Source organism: Triturus cristatus, chromosome 1_1 (genome assembly GCF_964204655.1).
Source record: "Triturus cristatus chromosome 1_1, aTriCri1.1, whole genome shotgun sequence".
Lineage (NCBI taxonomy): Eukaryota > Metazoa > Chordata > Amphibia > Caudata > Salamandridae > Triturus > Triturus cristatus.
The window spans coordinates 39,602,499-39,618,142 of NC_140579.1; the positions used below are offsets into that span (position 1 = coordinate 39,602,499).

The 15,644-nt window shown below is 48.7% G+C and overlaps 1 protein-coding gene across 1 annotated transcript in view; it reads left to right on the forward strand.

Moving 5' to 3' along the window:
- Positions 1-15,644, forward strand: part of LOC146869292 (DLA class I histocompatibility antigen, A9/A9 alpha chain-like) — a 145,265-nt gene that overhangs the window by 105,646 nt on the left and 23,975 nt on the right. Inside the window, exon 5 of the mRNA XM_085653720.1 lies at positions 5,640-5,741. Within this exon, the coding sequence (XP_085509846.1) occupies positions 5,640-5,741 (102 nt within the window). The remainder of the gene's footprint in view (positions 1-5,639; positions 5,742-15,644) is intronic.

Here is a 15,644-nt window from a genome sequence, read left to right on the forward strand (position 1 = left end):
TGATTGTGGCCAGTGTGTGGTAACTGTGAGACTGAGTACCTGAGGGAGAGACACTGCAGCTGATTGTGGCCAGTGTGTGGTAATTGTGGGACTGAGAGCCCGAGAGAGCTACACTGCAGCTGATTGTGGCCAGTGTGTGGTAACTGTGGGACTGAGGACCTGAGGGAGCAACACTGCAGCTGATTGTGGCCAGTGTGTGGTAACTCTGAGACTGACGACCTGAGGGAGCAACACTGCAGCTGATTGTGGCCAGTGTGTGGTAACTCTGAGACTGACGACCTGAGGGAGCGACACTGCAGCTGATTGTGGCCAGTGTGTGGTAACTGTGGGACTAAGGGCCAGAGAGCAACATTGCAGCTGATTGTGGCCGGTGTGTGATAACAGTGGGACTGAGGGCCCGAGAGAGCAACACTGCAGCTGATGGTGGCCAGTGTGTGGTAAAAGTGGGACTGAGGGCCCAGAGGAGCGACACTGCAGCTGATTGTGGCCAGTGTGTGGTAACTGTGGGCTCAAGAGGGCGACACTGCTGCTAATTGTGGCCAGAGTGTGATAACTGTGGGACTGAGGGCCAAAGAGAGTGACATTGCAGCTGATTGTGACCAGTGTGTGGTAACTGTGGGACTGAGGGCCCAAGAGAGTGATACTGCAGCTGATTGTGCCCAGTGTGTGGTAACTGTGAGACTGAGGACCTGAGGGAGCAACACTGCAGCTGATTGTCACCACTGTGTGGTGACTGTGGGACTGAGTACCCGAGAGAGCAACACTGCAGCTGATTGTGGCCAGTGTGTGGTAACTGTGGGACTGAGGGAGTGATGCTGCAGCGGATTGTGGCTGGTGTGTGGTAACTGTGAGACTGAGGGCCTTATGAAGGGACGCTGTAGCTGATTGTGATTGGTGTTTGTTAACAATGGGACTGAGGGCCTGAGGGAGCAATGCTGCAGCTGATTGCGGTTTGTATGTGGTAACTGTGAGACTGAGGGCCTGAGGGAGCAATGCTGCAGCTGATTGTGGTTTGTATGTGGTAACTGTGAGACTGAGGGCCTTAGGGAGCGATGCTGGAGCTCATTGTGGCTGGTGTTTGGTAACTGTGGGCCTGAGGGAGCTACGCTGCAGCTGATTGTGGCTGGTGTATGGTAACTGTGGACCTGAGGGACTGAGGGAGTAACCGTTGCAGCTGATTTTGGCTGGTGTATCGTAACTGTGGTACTGAAGGCCTGATGGGGCGACGCTGCAGCTGATTGTGGCTGGTGTGTGGTAACTGTGCGCCTGAGGGAGCAACACTGCAGCGAATTGTGGCTGGTGTATCGTAACTTTGGGGCTCAGTGCCGGAGGGAGCGATGCTGCAGCGGATTGTGGTTAGTGTGTGGAAACTGTGGGACTGAGGGCCTGAGAGAGTGACGCTGCCACTGTTGGTGGCTGGAGTAGGGTAACGCTGGGACTGAGGACCATGGAGAGCAACTCTGCAGGTGATTATGGGTAGTGTATGGTAACTGAGGACTGCAGCAGGCCAGAGCTTGACTAATGTAAATATAACAACATATCACTCTCTGGGTGAGAGCAAGGTTATGAGGTTAAGGAGCAGGTAACTGCAGAGAAGAATTTATTGACTCCCACTGAATGGCACAGACTGTTTAACACTGGAACACTCCAATGGCATTTCCAAAGAAAAAACAAAGCAAGCAGAATTGATGATAAAATATGTAATAGGTAAAGGGGAAGGGGCGCATGACCCCCCTCCCCAAGCCTTAAAATTTTATGCAGCCCCTCCTCCCCAGGCCCCATAGGCCCAGGGAACTCCCATCGTTCGGGTCAGAAGTCCCACCTCCCGAGCATTATTAGGCCCCGGGGACCACATCCCTGGGGCCAAAAGCAATAAAGAAGGGAAGAGGGGCGCGCCGGACCCCTCCCTGACCCTTCCTGGGCCCTGGGATGGGTGCCCTGGTGCACTCCTGCGGCAACCACAAACTTCAAGTTGAGACCCATAGGGGAAGCACCAGGCATAGTGCGGTAGCTGGCATTGCTCCAGCCCGGAGGGAGCAGCTCTCTTTGCATGCTCCCTTCAGGTGGGAGCAATGTCTGCTTGCCTACCTGCAGGAGTGCAGGCTGGATGGGAGCAGACATGACTTGTCTGCCTGTGCTCCTGCAGGCAGGGAATGCATGTTTGCTTCAGTATAGGAGGAGATCTAAAGATTCTCCCTCCATGCAGGAGCAAACACATGTTTCCCTGACGGCATCACTGTGGGCAGGGACACTACTCTGTCCCTGGGTGGGCTCCCTGGGACGAGTACTTGAGCCAGCCCAGGGGGATGGTGTCCTCGGGTCCATTTAAAGCACCAGGAGGGGGGCTACGCGGCCTCTCTCCCTTGAAACCCTGGAGGTTGGGGTCCCCGGGGTCTACAAATGCTGGGGAGGGGCTGCATGTCTTATATTATTTTTATTTTGAAACTTCAGTACAGGGGACTAATACTTCGAGTCCTGTAATGGCTGCCAGCAACATTTTCTCATGTTCCTGGCAGCCAATCAGAACCTTGCTCCTGCAGGAGCGATTTGGCCCCAGAGAAAAAAACACCGTGGGCCAATCAGAAGGCTCTATTTTTTAAAACTGGGTTTCCCTCAAATCCAACCATCCATATATACAAATATTTTTCCACCTTAATTTTTCAAAAATTGCTGAACGGATTAACAAAAAATCACAAAAGGCGTAATCTGTGAACCAAGATGTAGCTTCCTGTCAAATTTGGTGTCATTCCATTCAGTGGTTTTTGCAAAAACGCTTCTGAGAAAAGTCTACCAAAAATGCATTTGGAAATTTGCTTTTGGGACTTCCCTTTTTCTCGGCCTGCTTTATGGACCACCCCAAAACTTTTCAAGAAGGAACTGAGGTGAATTTGTTTTTTTAAACGTTTTGTGAAGATACGTCAAAAAGTGCCGAAGTTATAAGCAAACAAAAAAAAAACTTGCCTATGGAAAAGTAATCCTAACTATAATTAGCGACTGCCACTGGGTAAAATATAAACACACACACACTTACCTTATATATACTTACCATTTTGTTATGAAGGCATGCGTGGTAAAGTTATGTACGTGGTAATGGATGTGTGGTAAAGGGATTGCATTGTTATACCTGCGTGGTAAAGGCCGTTTCCCCCTTACTGTAGATCAGAAATCTACATCGTAGGCCCTATGGGGCTCAACCCTGCCACATTTTAAGATTAAAAGTGACTAAGTAAATGCTTTTGCATTAAAATAAAAAATAAAAATGTATCTTATATCCATATCTGGAGAAGCTGCATCGATGCAGCGATTGTGAGCCTTTCTTGGGTAACAGTGTTATAGATAAAAAAACTCTATATATGTTACATGATCGACCTTCAACACATCTTACTTTGTCTGTCCTGAAGAAGACTTGGCTTGATTGATTGTTGAAGCTGAAACAGTAACGGTCGTTTTTTGTATGCTCTTGTAGAGAATGAATTTAGATAAGGGACTAGAATGGGGAAATTGTACTAAATGCACCTTTTCCCCCTGCTATAAGCAGTGTTGGATCAATATGATTTGATAGGACTGGGTGCATAATTTGTTCTGCTTTACATGTGGTTGTCTATGCTGTTGTAATATGAAGTAGGCGAGTGAGTTAAAAATGTTTACCTTAGAGTGGTTTTCTTATGAAAGTTTTAAACTATATCTAAATAACAATAACGTTTTTCTCAGTTTTGTTCTTGAATAGTTGGTGTAATATATACACTAGCACTTTACTTTGAGGAATAATAGTTTGTTTTTGCCTTCTTTCTGTGGAATTAAATGTGGCTTCTTCCAGCTGTAGCACCACTGACGTTTACATGGGGTCATTCACTGATGTTAGAAAAAAGATATACCAATGTCACCCCAGCTGGAAGGAGGATTGAACTGTGCAGTAATAGTCAATACATCTCACCCTCAGGATGCTGCAGTGTTTACATCTCACCCTCATGATGCTGCAGTGTTTACATCTCACTCTTAGGATGCTGCAGTGATTACATCTCACCCTCATGATGCTGCAGTGTTTACATCTCACTCTTAGGATGCTGCAGTGATTACATCTCACTCTCAGGATGCTGCAGTGTTTACATCTCACTCTTAGGATGCTGCAGTGATTACATCTCACTCTCAGGATGCTGCAGTGTTTACATATCACTCTTAGGATGCTGCAGTGATTACATCTCACTCTCAGGATGCTGCAGTGATTACATCTCAATCTCAGGATGCTGCAGTGTTTACATCTCACCCTCATGATGCTGCAGTGTTTACATCTCACCCTCATGATGCTGCAGTGTTTACATCTCACTCTTAGGATGCTGCAGTGATTACATCTCACTCTCAGGATGCTGCAGTGTTTACATCTCACTCTTAGGATGCTGCAGTGATTACATCTCACTCTCAGGATGCTGCAGTGTTTACATCTCACTCTTAGGATGCTGCAGTGATTACATCTCACTCTCAGGATGCTGCAGTGATTACATCTCACCCTCATGATGCTGCAGTGTTTACATCTCACTCTTAGGATGCTGCAGTGATTACATCTCACTCTCAGGATGCTGCAGTGTTTACATCTCACTCTTAGGATGCTGCAGTGATTACATCTCACTCTCAGGATGCTGCAGTGTTTACATCTCACTCTTAGGATGCTGCAGTGATTACATCTCACTCTCAGGATGCTGCAGTGTTTACATCTCACTCTTAGGATGCTGCAGTGATTACATCTCACTCTCAGGATGCTGCAGTGATTACATCTCAATCTCAGGATGCTGCAGTGTTTACATCCCACCCTCATGATGTTGCAGTGATCACATTACACTCCCAGGATGCTGCAGTAATTACATCTCACTCCCAGGATGCTGCAGTAATTACATCTCACTCCCAGGATGCTGCACTCCCAGGATGCTGCAGTAATTCCATCTCACTCCCAGGATGCTGCAGTAATTACATCTCACTCCCAGGAGGCTGCAGTAATTACATCTCACTCCCAGGATGCTGCACTCCCAGGATGCTGCAGTAATTACATCTCCCTCCCAGGATGCTGCAGTAATTACATCTCACTCCCAGGATGCTGCAGTAATTACATCTCACTCCCAGGATGCTGCACTCCCAGGATGCTGCAGTAATTCCATCTCACTCCCAGGATGCTGCAGTAATTACATCTCAAACCCCAGGATGCTGCAGTAATTACATCTCACTCCCAAGATGCTGCTATAATTCCATCTCACTCCCAGGATGCTGCAGTAATTACATCTCACTCACAGGATGCTGCAGTAATTCCATCTCACTCCCAGGATGCTGCATTAACTCCATCTCACTCCTAGGATGCTGCAGTAATTCCATCTCACTCCCAGGATGCTGCAGTAGTTACATCTCACCCTCATGATGCTGCTGTAATTACATTTCACTCTCAAGATGCAACTAAGTCACAGATGTGATTCACTCTCTCCTCCCAGGGCTTTACCTGAGGTCCTTGCGGGTAGCTCATCCTCATTAACAACAGAAGCTGGAAGGGCAGAAAGTGTCAGCTGGGCTGGGTCTGCAGCCATCTTCCAGTGATATTACCTTTATTATTGCATGAATTCTGTTCGGTGACTCTGCTCCTGTTTGTCTCTGTCCCACAGAGGAGTCGCCGCTTCATAACCCAGTGACCGTCGCTATTGTGGTACCCATTGTGGGCGTGGCACTGCTCACTTTTCTGTTGGTCATCAGAGCAAAAGTATCTGGTAAGAAGTTTACTGTTCTAGGAAGTCGCATCATGTCCTCCTGAGTCATGTGTTGGAGAGATGTGGGCTGGACCCCTAGTGATTTCAGTCACTTGTGGGGGGGGGGGAGGGGTGGAGGGAGGTGAAGGAATATCTTATGCATCATGTGAGGTGCTGGGGTGGAAGCAGTAGTATCATTTATCACTTTCCAGTTACCTGCAGAACCGGAAGCAGTATTCCTTAACCTCCTGACACCTGTGATGCTTGAATGGGAATCCTGAGACCTCCTTTCTCATGTCTCCTCACCCTGTGAGACTCTCCAGACATGAGACTGGATCTTAAAACCTGTGCAATGCCTCCTGTGTGCCAGTAGGGTGCGCCATCTGCTTCCATCTTGTCTTCATCCCACCCGGGACATACCATTAAGAGCTGCCTTCAGGGGCCACCAGTACACTGACATTAGTCCCTTGTTTCTCAGCACCTGTTGACGCGGATCTCTCCTTCTACTGAAGTCTTTGGTGTTTAGGGTTCAGTCTTGGGACAGAGGCACCCAGAGGTGGTCAGGGAGTGAGATGTCAGTCTCTGTTGCCAAACTCTAGAAGCGAGGCTGATCTTGCTCTACGCTGCCCGAGTCAGACAACTTGAAGAAGAGGAAGAAACAGTAGTATAGACATGGCCCCTCGGGAAGAGTGAGTGGTGGGGGTCCCAGCAAGAGTCCTCCTCGGAACCAGTCCCAGGTTCCTGGACCCAGCAGCAGTTGGATCATAATGCATGCTTTCAACCTAGCTGGAGCTCCCTCTTGGCTCCACATACCAGTTAGGGCTGGCTGTCGAGAGCTTTAGCTATCAGAAGACCTAATGTTACCAATACTTAAACAAATACATAGAGTGAACTTTGTGTCATGGCTGAATGGCTTTCTCCTCTATCTCTGCCCGTGAAACCTGCTTTGATGCCTTTCCTCCCTGTTCTTGTGTTTGTCCTGCTCAGCAGCCTTTCGGTCTCTCCCTGTTTGGACAGGATCAGTTGTGTCCTTCCTTCAGCACTGAATCGGGTCACATGCCTCCTCCTCAGTATGCTGGGTCCTGGTTGCTCCAGACCGTACCTCCCTCTCTTTGCTGTCCCCCCCTTATGTCCTCTCCTTGGATGAGTTGGTGAGGACAACACCTTCGCTCATTCCACCCCCTGCCATCTTGCTGCTCCCGCCCTCCATCCTGAAAGCCAATTTATTGTATTGTAATTACATTTATATAGCGCTTACTACTCTGAAGAGGTGTTAAAGTGCTTTGCGGCGGGTATCACACTACTCCTGAACCCAAGGTTAGTGGTTAATCCAATGGTTATTGGTTTCTGCTGTTGGTTATTGGGGTTAGTCTTGTGCTCTCATGGAAACCATTCCATGCATTTCCTCCAGTTTCTTTGAGGTAGATTGGTTTAATGGGAGTAAGGTGTGATTGTTAGCTTGACCTCATGCAGCTGATGGTGGATGAGTAGATGGGGTAGAGGGGATTGCTTACTGTTTCATTGGAGGGGCATTGTTAGCGTTGTGATCGGTGAGGTGCAGGCAATTTCCAGAAATTAAGAGAATGCGGCAGAGAATCATTCACAGGAAGAAAATGGAAACATTCATAGTTTTAAGTCAAGGTGAGTTTTTATGCAGGCTTTTAGGAATACTGTGGAAGGAGGCTTTTTGAGACACCAAGCAATCTGAGAATGTAAAACTACAAAAGAGACATCATTTGAATGTGACATAGCATATTGCACAGTAGCACCTGCATATCCCACTATTTCTATGTGGGCCTCACAAGCCCCCATTCCTTTGAATAGCAGGGTACATGTAGATATGTAAACATTTTGTAGAGTAACTCCTGCTCCAAACAAAAACATAACTGTAAAGTGGCACACAGCACTTAGGACCCGATATATATGTTGGCGGGAAGGGAACTCCGTCACGGTGGCAACAGAGTTCCCTCCTCACCAAAACAGAGGTCCACCTCCCTCATTTAATTTCAGGCTGACGTTAAGTTTGGCCGTGGTGAGGACTACTCTGTCTTGGAGAAATGGCTACATGTCCATCTGCTCAATTTAGATGGGCGGACATTTAGTCATTTTTCACTTACTGACTACTGTATGTAGTATTTATTACCACCAGGTAACACCTGTCTGTGTTCAGGGCACAAAGCTTTCAAAGGGTGAGAAGAGGTTGGAGAGGAGTCTCAGGGTATATCATGGACTGCAGGGGCCCTCGTGGTATGAAGATTGTGGACTTAAGATGTCCTTAATGGAGAACAAATGGTGCAACTCAGGGAAGAATACATCTTATTCCAGCAGGAAAGCCCTACATTTGAAGTGTGTATTCAGTGTACAAACCTATGAAAGGTGAGAAGAGGTTGATTATGGGTCTAAGGGTAGATCATGGACTATAAGGGCCCTCATGGGATGAAGAATATGGGCACAGGAGCCGGTCTTCAAAGGAGGGAAGGGAGCTTCTGAACAGGGCTGTGGGGAAAGGGAGCCCTGCTTCCTGTCAGATACCGCAACAAATGAAGCATTGAACATTGTGAACTATGTCTGCACTTACATTGTTAGTAATTTAAAGAAAATATTCACAAATGTATTCTGTTCAGCTCTTTAGCCCCTATCTGACTCCTAAAAAACACACTGTGTGCCTGCAGCCTGAAACCCTCTACATTGCTTGTGCCTGATGAAAGCCTTACAGTGTGTCTGCACCCTGAAAACTGTGTAATATGACTGCACCCCAGTCTTATAAAGAGATGCATGACACCTTCACGCACTGTCTGCCACGCTGGCTCTGTGTAAGGAATTTATTAACAGATGCACCTCCAGCTGTGCGCACTCTCCTGACACACTCTCTCGGTGGTGCAATCCGAGCTCACACACCATCAAATCTGCTCTTGGTGATCCCTGTCCATCTCTCGCCTCATGGTGCAGCCCTCAGCCCTGAGCTGACTTCCACCTCCTGGGTCCCCTGCACTCCTCTGTCTCTGCACCAAGGCTGGTAATGACATTTTGGGCCCTTACACTTCTGTTTCCCTAATTGTAATCAGTCCTCTCCCTCCTCCTCAAGAGTTAGACTATCAGTAGAGGCCTGTAACTGATAAAGCAAGATACGAAAAGTGAGGGATATACCTCATATAGATATTTGCTCAGCTTCAAATTGGAGACATAATTCCTTCTCCCTCTGTGCACTCCTCCCTCTGTCTTTTCCTTACCCCTTTGTCATCCCTTCCCCTTGCTGTTCCCTCACCCCTCTGGAGTGCCCTCACCCCTCTGCTGTCCCTCACCCCTCTGCCGTCACTTCCCTCTGCTGTGCCCTCACCCCTCTGCTGTCCCTTCCCCCTGCTGTGCCCTCGACCCTCTTCCCTCACCCCTTTGCCATGCCCTCACCACTCTGCTGTTCTCCCCCCTGCTGTGCCCTTTCCCCTCTGCTGTCCCTTCCCCCTACAGTGCCCCACCCCCCTGCCGTACCCTCACTCCTCACCATTCCTTCTCCCGTCCCTTCCCCCTGCCGTGCCCTCACCCCTCTGCCATGCCCTCACCCCTGCGCCATGCTCTCACCCCTCTGCTGTCCCTCACCCCTGTGCTGTGCTCTCACCCCTCTGCTGTCCTTTCCCTCTGCTGTACCCTAATACCTCTGCGTCCCTTCTCCCTTTGCCTTCCCTTCCCCCTGTCATGCCCTCACCTCTCTGCAGTGCCCTCACCCTTCTGACCTGCCCTCACCCCTCTGCTGTCCCTTTCCCCTGCCGTACCCTCACCCCTCAGCCATGCCCTCATCCCTCGGCTGTGCCTCACCCTTCTGCTGTCCCTTCCCCCTGCCATACCTCACTCCTCTGCCATCCCTCCCACCTCTGCCATCCCTTACCCCTGTCGTGCCCTGATGGAGCAGGGGAAATACAAAAAATGTTGTACCCGTTCCAAGTTAATGACCTCATAACTTTAAAAACACTAACTGTTTGAATGCATGTATTAATCAACAAATGCACCTTTAATTAGACACTACACGCGGGAAACTAACTGGCATTTGCAAAAATCTAATTTATTTACAAATGTGAAATTAAATTAATATAGGTTTGTGATTCGTGTAGAAAGAAGACGTAAATTGCATGTATTTCGTTTGTAGTAAAATTATATTGTGGCAAAGAATGCAGATGGTATGTAAAATGGCTTTAAATGTCGCTTATGCTAGGTAACACCTTCACGGGTCATTAGAATAGTGGGAGGTAAACAGAAGGGCTTATTTTCTATGTCTAATTTTCATATTAGTTCCGTTCGGACCTGGTAGGCCTCGCCTGAAAATGGCCGCTGCAGAGAGGCGTGTTTGCGTGCGCAAAATAAAGATGGCCTCCGCGCATGAGTGAAAGTTCCAGTCACAAGTGTTTGGCCTATGCCCGGAGTGAGAGATGTCAAGGCCAGTCTGACCTAAAACAAGAGTTGATGCCAAAATTGCAGCGTAAAGGCATGGGAACGGATGGGAAACTCGAACTCCAGAAGATGAACTATTTCATGACTGTCGAATAATGTTGCAAATATATTGACAAAGTTAAAAAACATTTGGACTTGATGAATCACGAGGATCTTTGTACGAATGGATTATTTGCAGAACCAGTTTAGGCAAGGATGACAATGAGGTGACCATCACCACCCCTCCAATGGACCAATCAGAATGAATGTAGCCCCTAGAAAGGTTTCAGTTTTGGGTATAGCAAGTTAGTGAAAGGGTATAAAAGAGCTGTGCTTACAATAACACTTTTCACTCGTTATTCTACATTGATCTATTCAACTCGACACGCCGTCTGATGAGACGATTTTTCCTTCTGATGCTGAAAAGACTTTGACAATTTTGTACTTCGAACATTGATGGGGAAAAGGAACGAGTTATGATCAATAATTAATAAAAGGTTTTAATTGTGATTGAGCTGGACATAATCGCCATCAACTGATTCCTACTAGTTGGTCCATCGACCGAAATAGCGGAGTACCTTGATGTTTAGAACCGACAATTTAAAAATCAAATGTATATAATGTGTATAGTTATTATATAGGTAAAGAAAATATTAACAAGGTACCTCCTATGTCTTGCAGCTCGTCTACTTATCACTGATCCAGAAAGCTGAGTGAATGTGTGTTTTCGGTGTTATGGACCCACCGACTAGCAAATGGTGTAAAGGGTTTTTCTGGGTTGGTGTCATAAGGAAAGGTTTTTTTAATAGGCGCACTGCATCAGCCCTCACCTCTCTACTATCCCTCACCCCTCTGCCATTCCGTCCGCCTGCCGTCTCTTCCCCTGCCATGCCCTCACCATTCTGCCATCCCTCACCCCTCTGCCATGCCCCCACCCCTCTGCCATCCCTCACCCCTCTGCCGTCCCTCACCCCTCTGCCGTCCCTTCCCCCTACCATCTCTTCCCCTGCCATGCCCTCACCCGTCTGCCGTGCCTCATCCCTCTGCCGTCCCTTCCCCCTGTCATGCCCTCACACCTGTCATCCCTTCCCCCTGCTGTATCTTCCCCTGCCATGCCATCACTCTTCTGCCACCCCTCACCCCTCTGCCATGCCCTCAGCCTTCTGCAATCCCTCACCACTCTGCCATCCCTTCCGCCTGATGTTCCCTCACCCCTCTGCCGTGCCCTCACCCCTCTGCTGTCCCTCACCCCTCTGCCGTCACTTCCCTCTGCTGCGCCCTCACCCCTCTCCTGTGCCCTCACCCCTCTCCTGTGCCCTCACCCCTCTGCTGTCCCTCACCCCTCTGCTGTCCCTTCCACCTGCCATTCCCTTACCCCTCTGAGGTGCCCTCACCCCTCTGCCTTGGCCTCACCCCTCTGCCGTGCCCTCACCCCTCTGCCATTCCTGCCCCCTGCTGTGCCCTCACCCCTCTGCCGTTCACTCACACCTCTGCCGTCCCTAACCCCTATCCTGCCCTCACCCCTCTGCTGTCCCTTCCTCCTATCCTGCCCTCACCCCTCTGTCATTTATTTTCTGGACTCTGGAGACTGGATGGTCTCTCTGGACTTGCAGGACACGTATTTTCATAACTTGGGCTGCAGTCCTACAGTTGTTACATGTGGTTTGAGTCAGAACACTTTAAATTTTCTAGGCACTCCTTTGGCCTTTCTTTGGCCACTCGCGTTGTGTGTTCTTGAAAGTGATGCCTGTGATCGCTGCCCATCATCAGGGGTTAGGGGTGCATGTGTTCCCATACCTCAGTTACTAGTTGCTAAAGTGGTCTTGCCTCAGTCAGTTATAGACCCCATCCGGATGACTGCTGAACTCTTAACATCTTTAGGGCTTATCATCAAAGAGCTGAAGTCTCACCTGAAGCTCACACAGAGGGTTTGAATCATTGGAGCTATCCTGGACACGGTGGTGTTCAAGGCCTTCCCACCTTTGCTGCGACTCCAGGATGTAAAAGAAATGATCTAGATGTTTTGAGATCAGCCCTGGGTCTCCATAAGAATGACTGCGAGGCTTCTTGGTCTTCTGACGTCATGCACCCTCCTCATTCTGAACACCAGGTGGCATTTGCAAGACTTGCAGTGGAGCCTCAGATCCCAGTGGCCCAGCCCCAGGGCCGCTTCTCGACTCCATTCAGATCTCGCATGAGACAGATCAGGATATGCAGTGGTGGATGATAAGCGCCAGATCAACCTGTCATATCACTCTTCCGGAGCTTTGGACAAACCATCTGGCCCTAAAAACCTTTCTGCCACCATCAAAGGAAGTGATACCAAAGGGGATGATAGATGGAGAGTTTGAGCAAATCAAACACTCACCCCCAGTCAACTGATCTGGGTTTAATCCATCATTCTTTAGCTCACTCCACCACCCCAGTTCAGACATGGTCATATGCAAATCAGTCTGACCCTGTGCCTCATGGGAACAGTCCAGCCTGAACTGCCAAGCCATGTCTTCCCTGGACCGGAAACAAGCCTCCATATGGCTGGGTCCAAACTGGAATGGCATGGTGAGCAAAAAAAACGATGAATTTAGGCCCAGATCTCTGTACTGGAGTGAATGTATGACATTGTTCTGCATTCTGTCCATCTCTTTTTGCATTTGTCACCCCGAATGGGACGGGTATGCTCAGATGTGAGTCCCGTGCTCTCTATGCCACTGGAATCAAACTATCCTGGCTGAAGAGGGGTGAAACCCCGAAACTGGTTCTAGGATGCTTGTTTACAGTTCAGGGAGGACCTGGCCTGGCAGTCCGGGCTGGACTGTTCCCATGGGGCACAGGGTCATGATTGATTTGCATATGGCTGAGTCCAAACTGGAATTGCATGGTGAGCAAAAAAACGATGGATTTAGGCCCAGATCTCTGTATTGGGGTGAATGTATGACATTGTTCTGTATTCTGTCCATCAACAGTTCTTTTTGCAACCATCAAAGGAGGGCTGAGATCTGGCTGCCACTTTGGTAGGAACTCTTGGCTCTGCAATAGGGCCAGGTCCTGCACTCAAATATCCACAACCTACACCTCCGAACTCAGAATTGGAGCAGTGGCAACTAAATGCTTTCGATTTGTATTCCAAGATGGTTGATGTAATTCTGTCCATCAACAGTTCTTTTTGCATTTGTCACCCCGACTGGGACGGGTATGCTCAGACGTGAGTCCCGTGCTCTCCATGCCACTGGAATCAAGCTATCCTGGCTGAAGAGGGGTGAAACCCCAAAGCCGGTCCTAGGATGCTTGTTTCCAGTTCAGGGAGGACCTGGCCTGGCAGTTTGGGCTGGACTGTTCCCATGAGGCACAGGGTCAAGACTGATTTGCATATGGCTGGGTCCAAACTGGAATGGCATGGTGATCAAAAAAACGATGGATTTAGGCCCAGATCTCTGTACTGGGGTGAATGTGTGACATTGTTCTGCATTCTGTCCATCTCTTTTTGTATTTGTCACCCCGAGTGGGACAGGTATGCTCAGACGTGAGACCCGTGCTCTCTATGCCACTGGAATCAAGCTATCCTGGCTGAAGAGGGGTGAAACCCCGAAACTGGTTCTAGGATGCTTGTTTACAGTTCAGGGAGGACCTGGCCTGGCAGTCCGGGCTGGACTGTTCCCATGGGGCACAGGGTCAGGATTGATTTGCATATGGCTGAGTCCAAACTGGAATTGCATGGTGAGCCAAAAAACGATGGATTTAGGCCCAGATCTCTGTACTGGGGTGAATGTATGACAATGTTCTGCATTCTGTCCATCTCTTTTTGCATTTGTCATCTCGAGTGGGACGGGTATGCTCAGACGTGAGTCCCGTGCTCTCTATGCCACTGGAATCAAGCTATCCTGGCTGGAGAGGGGTGAAACCCCGAAACTGGTTCTAGGATGTTTGTTTACAATTCAGGGAGGACCTGGCCTGGCAGTCCGGGCTGGACTGTTCCCATGGGGCACAGGGTCAGGATTGATTTGCATATGGCTGAGTCCAAACTGGAATTGCATGGTGAGCAAAAAAACGATGGATTTAGGCCCAGATCTCTGTACTGGGGTGAATGTATGACATTGTTCTGCATTCTGTCCATCAACAGTTCTTTTTGCAACCATCAAAGGAAGGCTGAGATCTGGCTGCCACATTGGGAGGAACTCTTGGCTCTGCAATAGGGCCGGGTCCTGCACTCAAATATCCACAACCTACACCTCCGAACTCAGAATTGGAGCAGTGGCAACTAAATGCTTTCGACTTGTATTCCAAGATGGTTGATGTCATCTTTACAGTCAGAACCCCCTGCACAAAGTCCATCTACGCCGGGCACTAGGAAAATGTTCCAGACACACCGACCACCTGCAATCCAAACTTCAAAATGTTTCTTTTTTTGTGAGCCCAGAAAGGCCTAGCGATGGGCACAGAAAATGATTACTTGTTGGACATTTCAGCCTCTTTCTGTTCACCAGACCAACCATCTGTAGTCAAATCGTTGGTTGTGATGTGGACTTGGATTTTGTTTTGGCATTCATGTGCATGCACTTTTAGCCAGTGCACCCCTGCTCTTTGCAACTACGTTCACTCAAAACTGTCTTCCTCATTGCTATTACATCAGCACACAGCCTGAGTAGGCTGAAGGTGCTTCAGGTATAACCACCCTACACCATTTTTTCTTTCCAAAAGTTGTGCCTTTTGGTGCCAACATGTTTCACTCCACCTAGCCCCTTAAAAGAGGAGAGGCTTTATTGGGTTGACCATAAAAGAGAGTTGAGCGTCCATATTCACTGCACACAGTAACATTGTTATGTCATGTTATGTAGATTTTTAGAGCACACTATTACCTGGGAGGATATTGTGGGGCTGAGCCGGTGTGAGTCTAGGCACAAAAGGAGAGTGGGCGCACACCGCCTCACATCCCAGGACTCAGTTTGGTAACACTTACTTCAGTAGTAGTCTTTATGCAGCCAGTGATGTGTATCTCTACACACGTGTTTCTGGATTCAGTCCTTCATCAGTAGATTTTTTTGTGTGTGCTGGTATGCCAGGCAGTGTGCTCCCTCCTCCTGTTGTGACTGGTTCCTTGTTGAGCCTAGGCATACCTAGGGCTTAGTGAGACTGCTCAAAGTCATGTATCTGCTTCTTGCGGGGTTCAAGAAGTGAGGAGGAGGCTCTCATGTGTAGTGGCAGATTGTTCCATTCTTTAGGAGTGATAAAGGAGAAGGCTAGACCACCAGATCTGGTTTTCCTCATGCGTGGGATGTGTGCAAGTAGGAGTCAGGACGAATGAAAGTGTCTGGAAGGGTTGTTAAAGCAGATGCGATTGTTGAGGTATGCTGGACCGGTGTTATGTAGTGCCTTGAAAGTGTGGGTGAGAAATTTGCATTGCGCTCGTTTGTGAATGGGAAGCCAATGGAGCTCCATCAGGTGTGGTGTGATGTGAGTGTGGTGTGGGAGGTGGAGAGTGTGAATGGGGAGCCAATGGAGCTCCTTCAG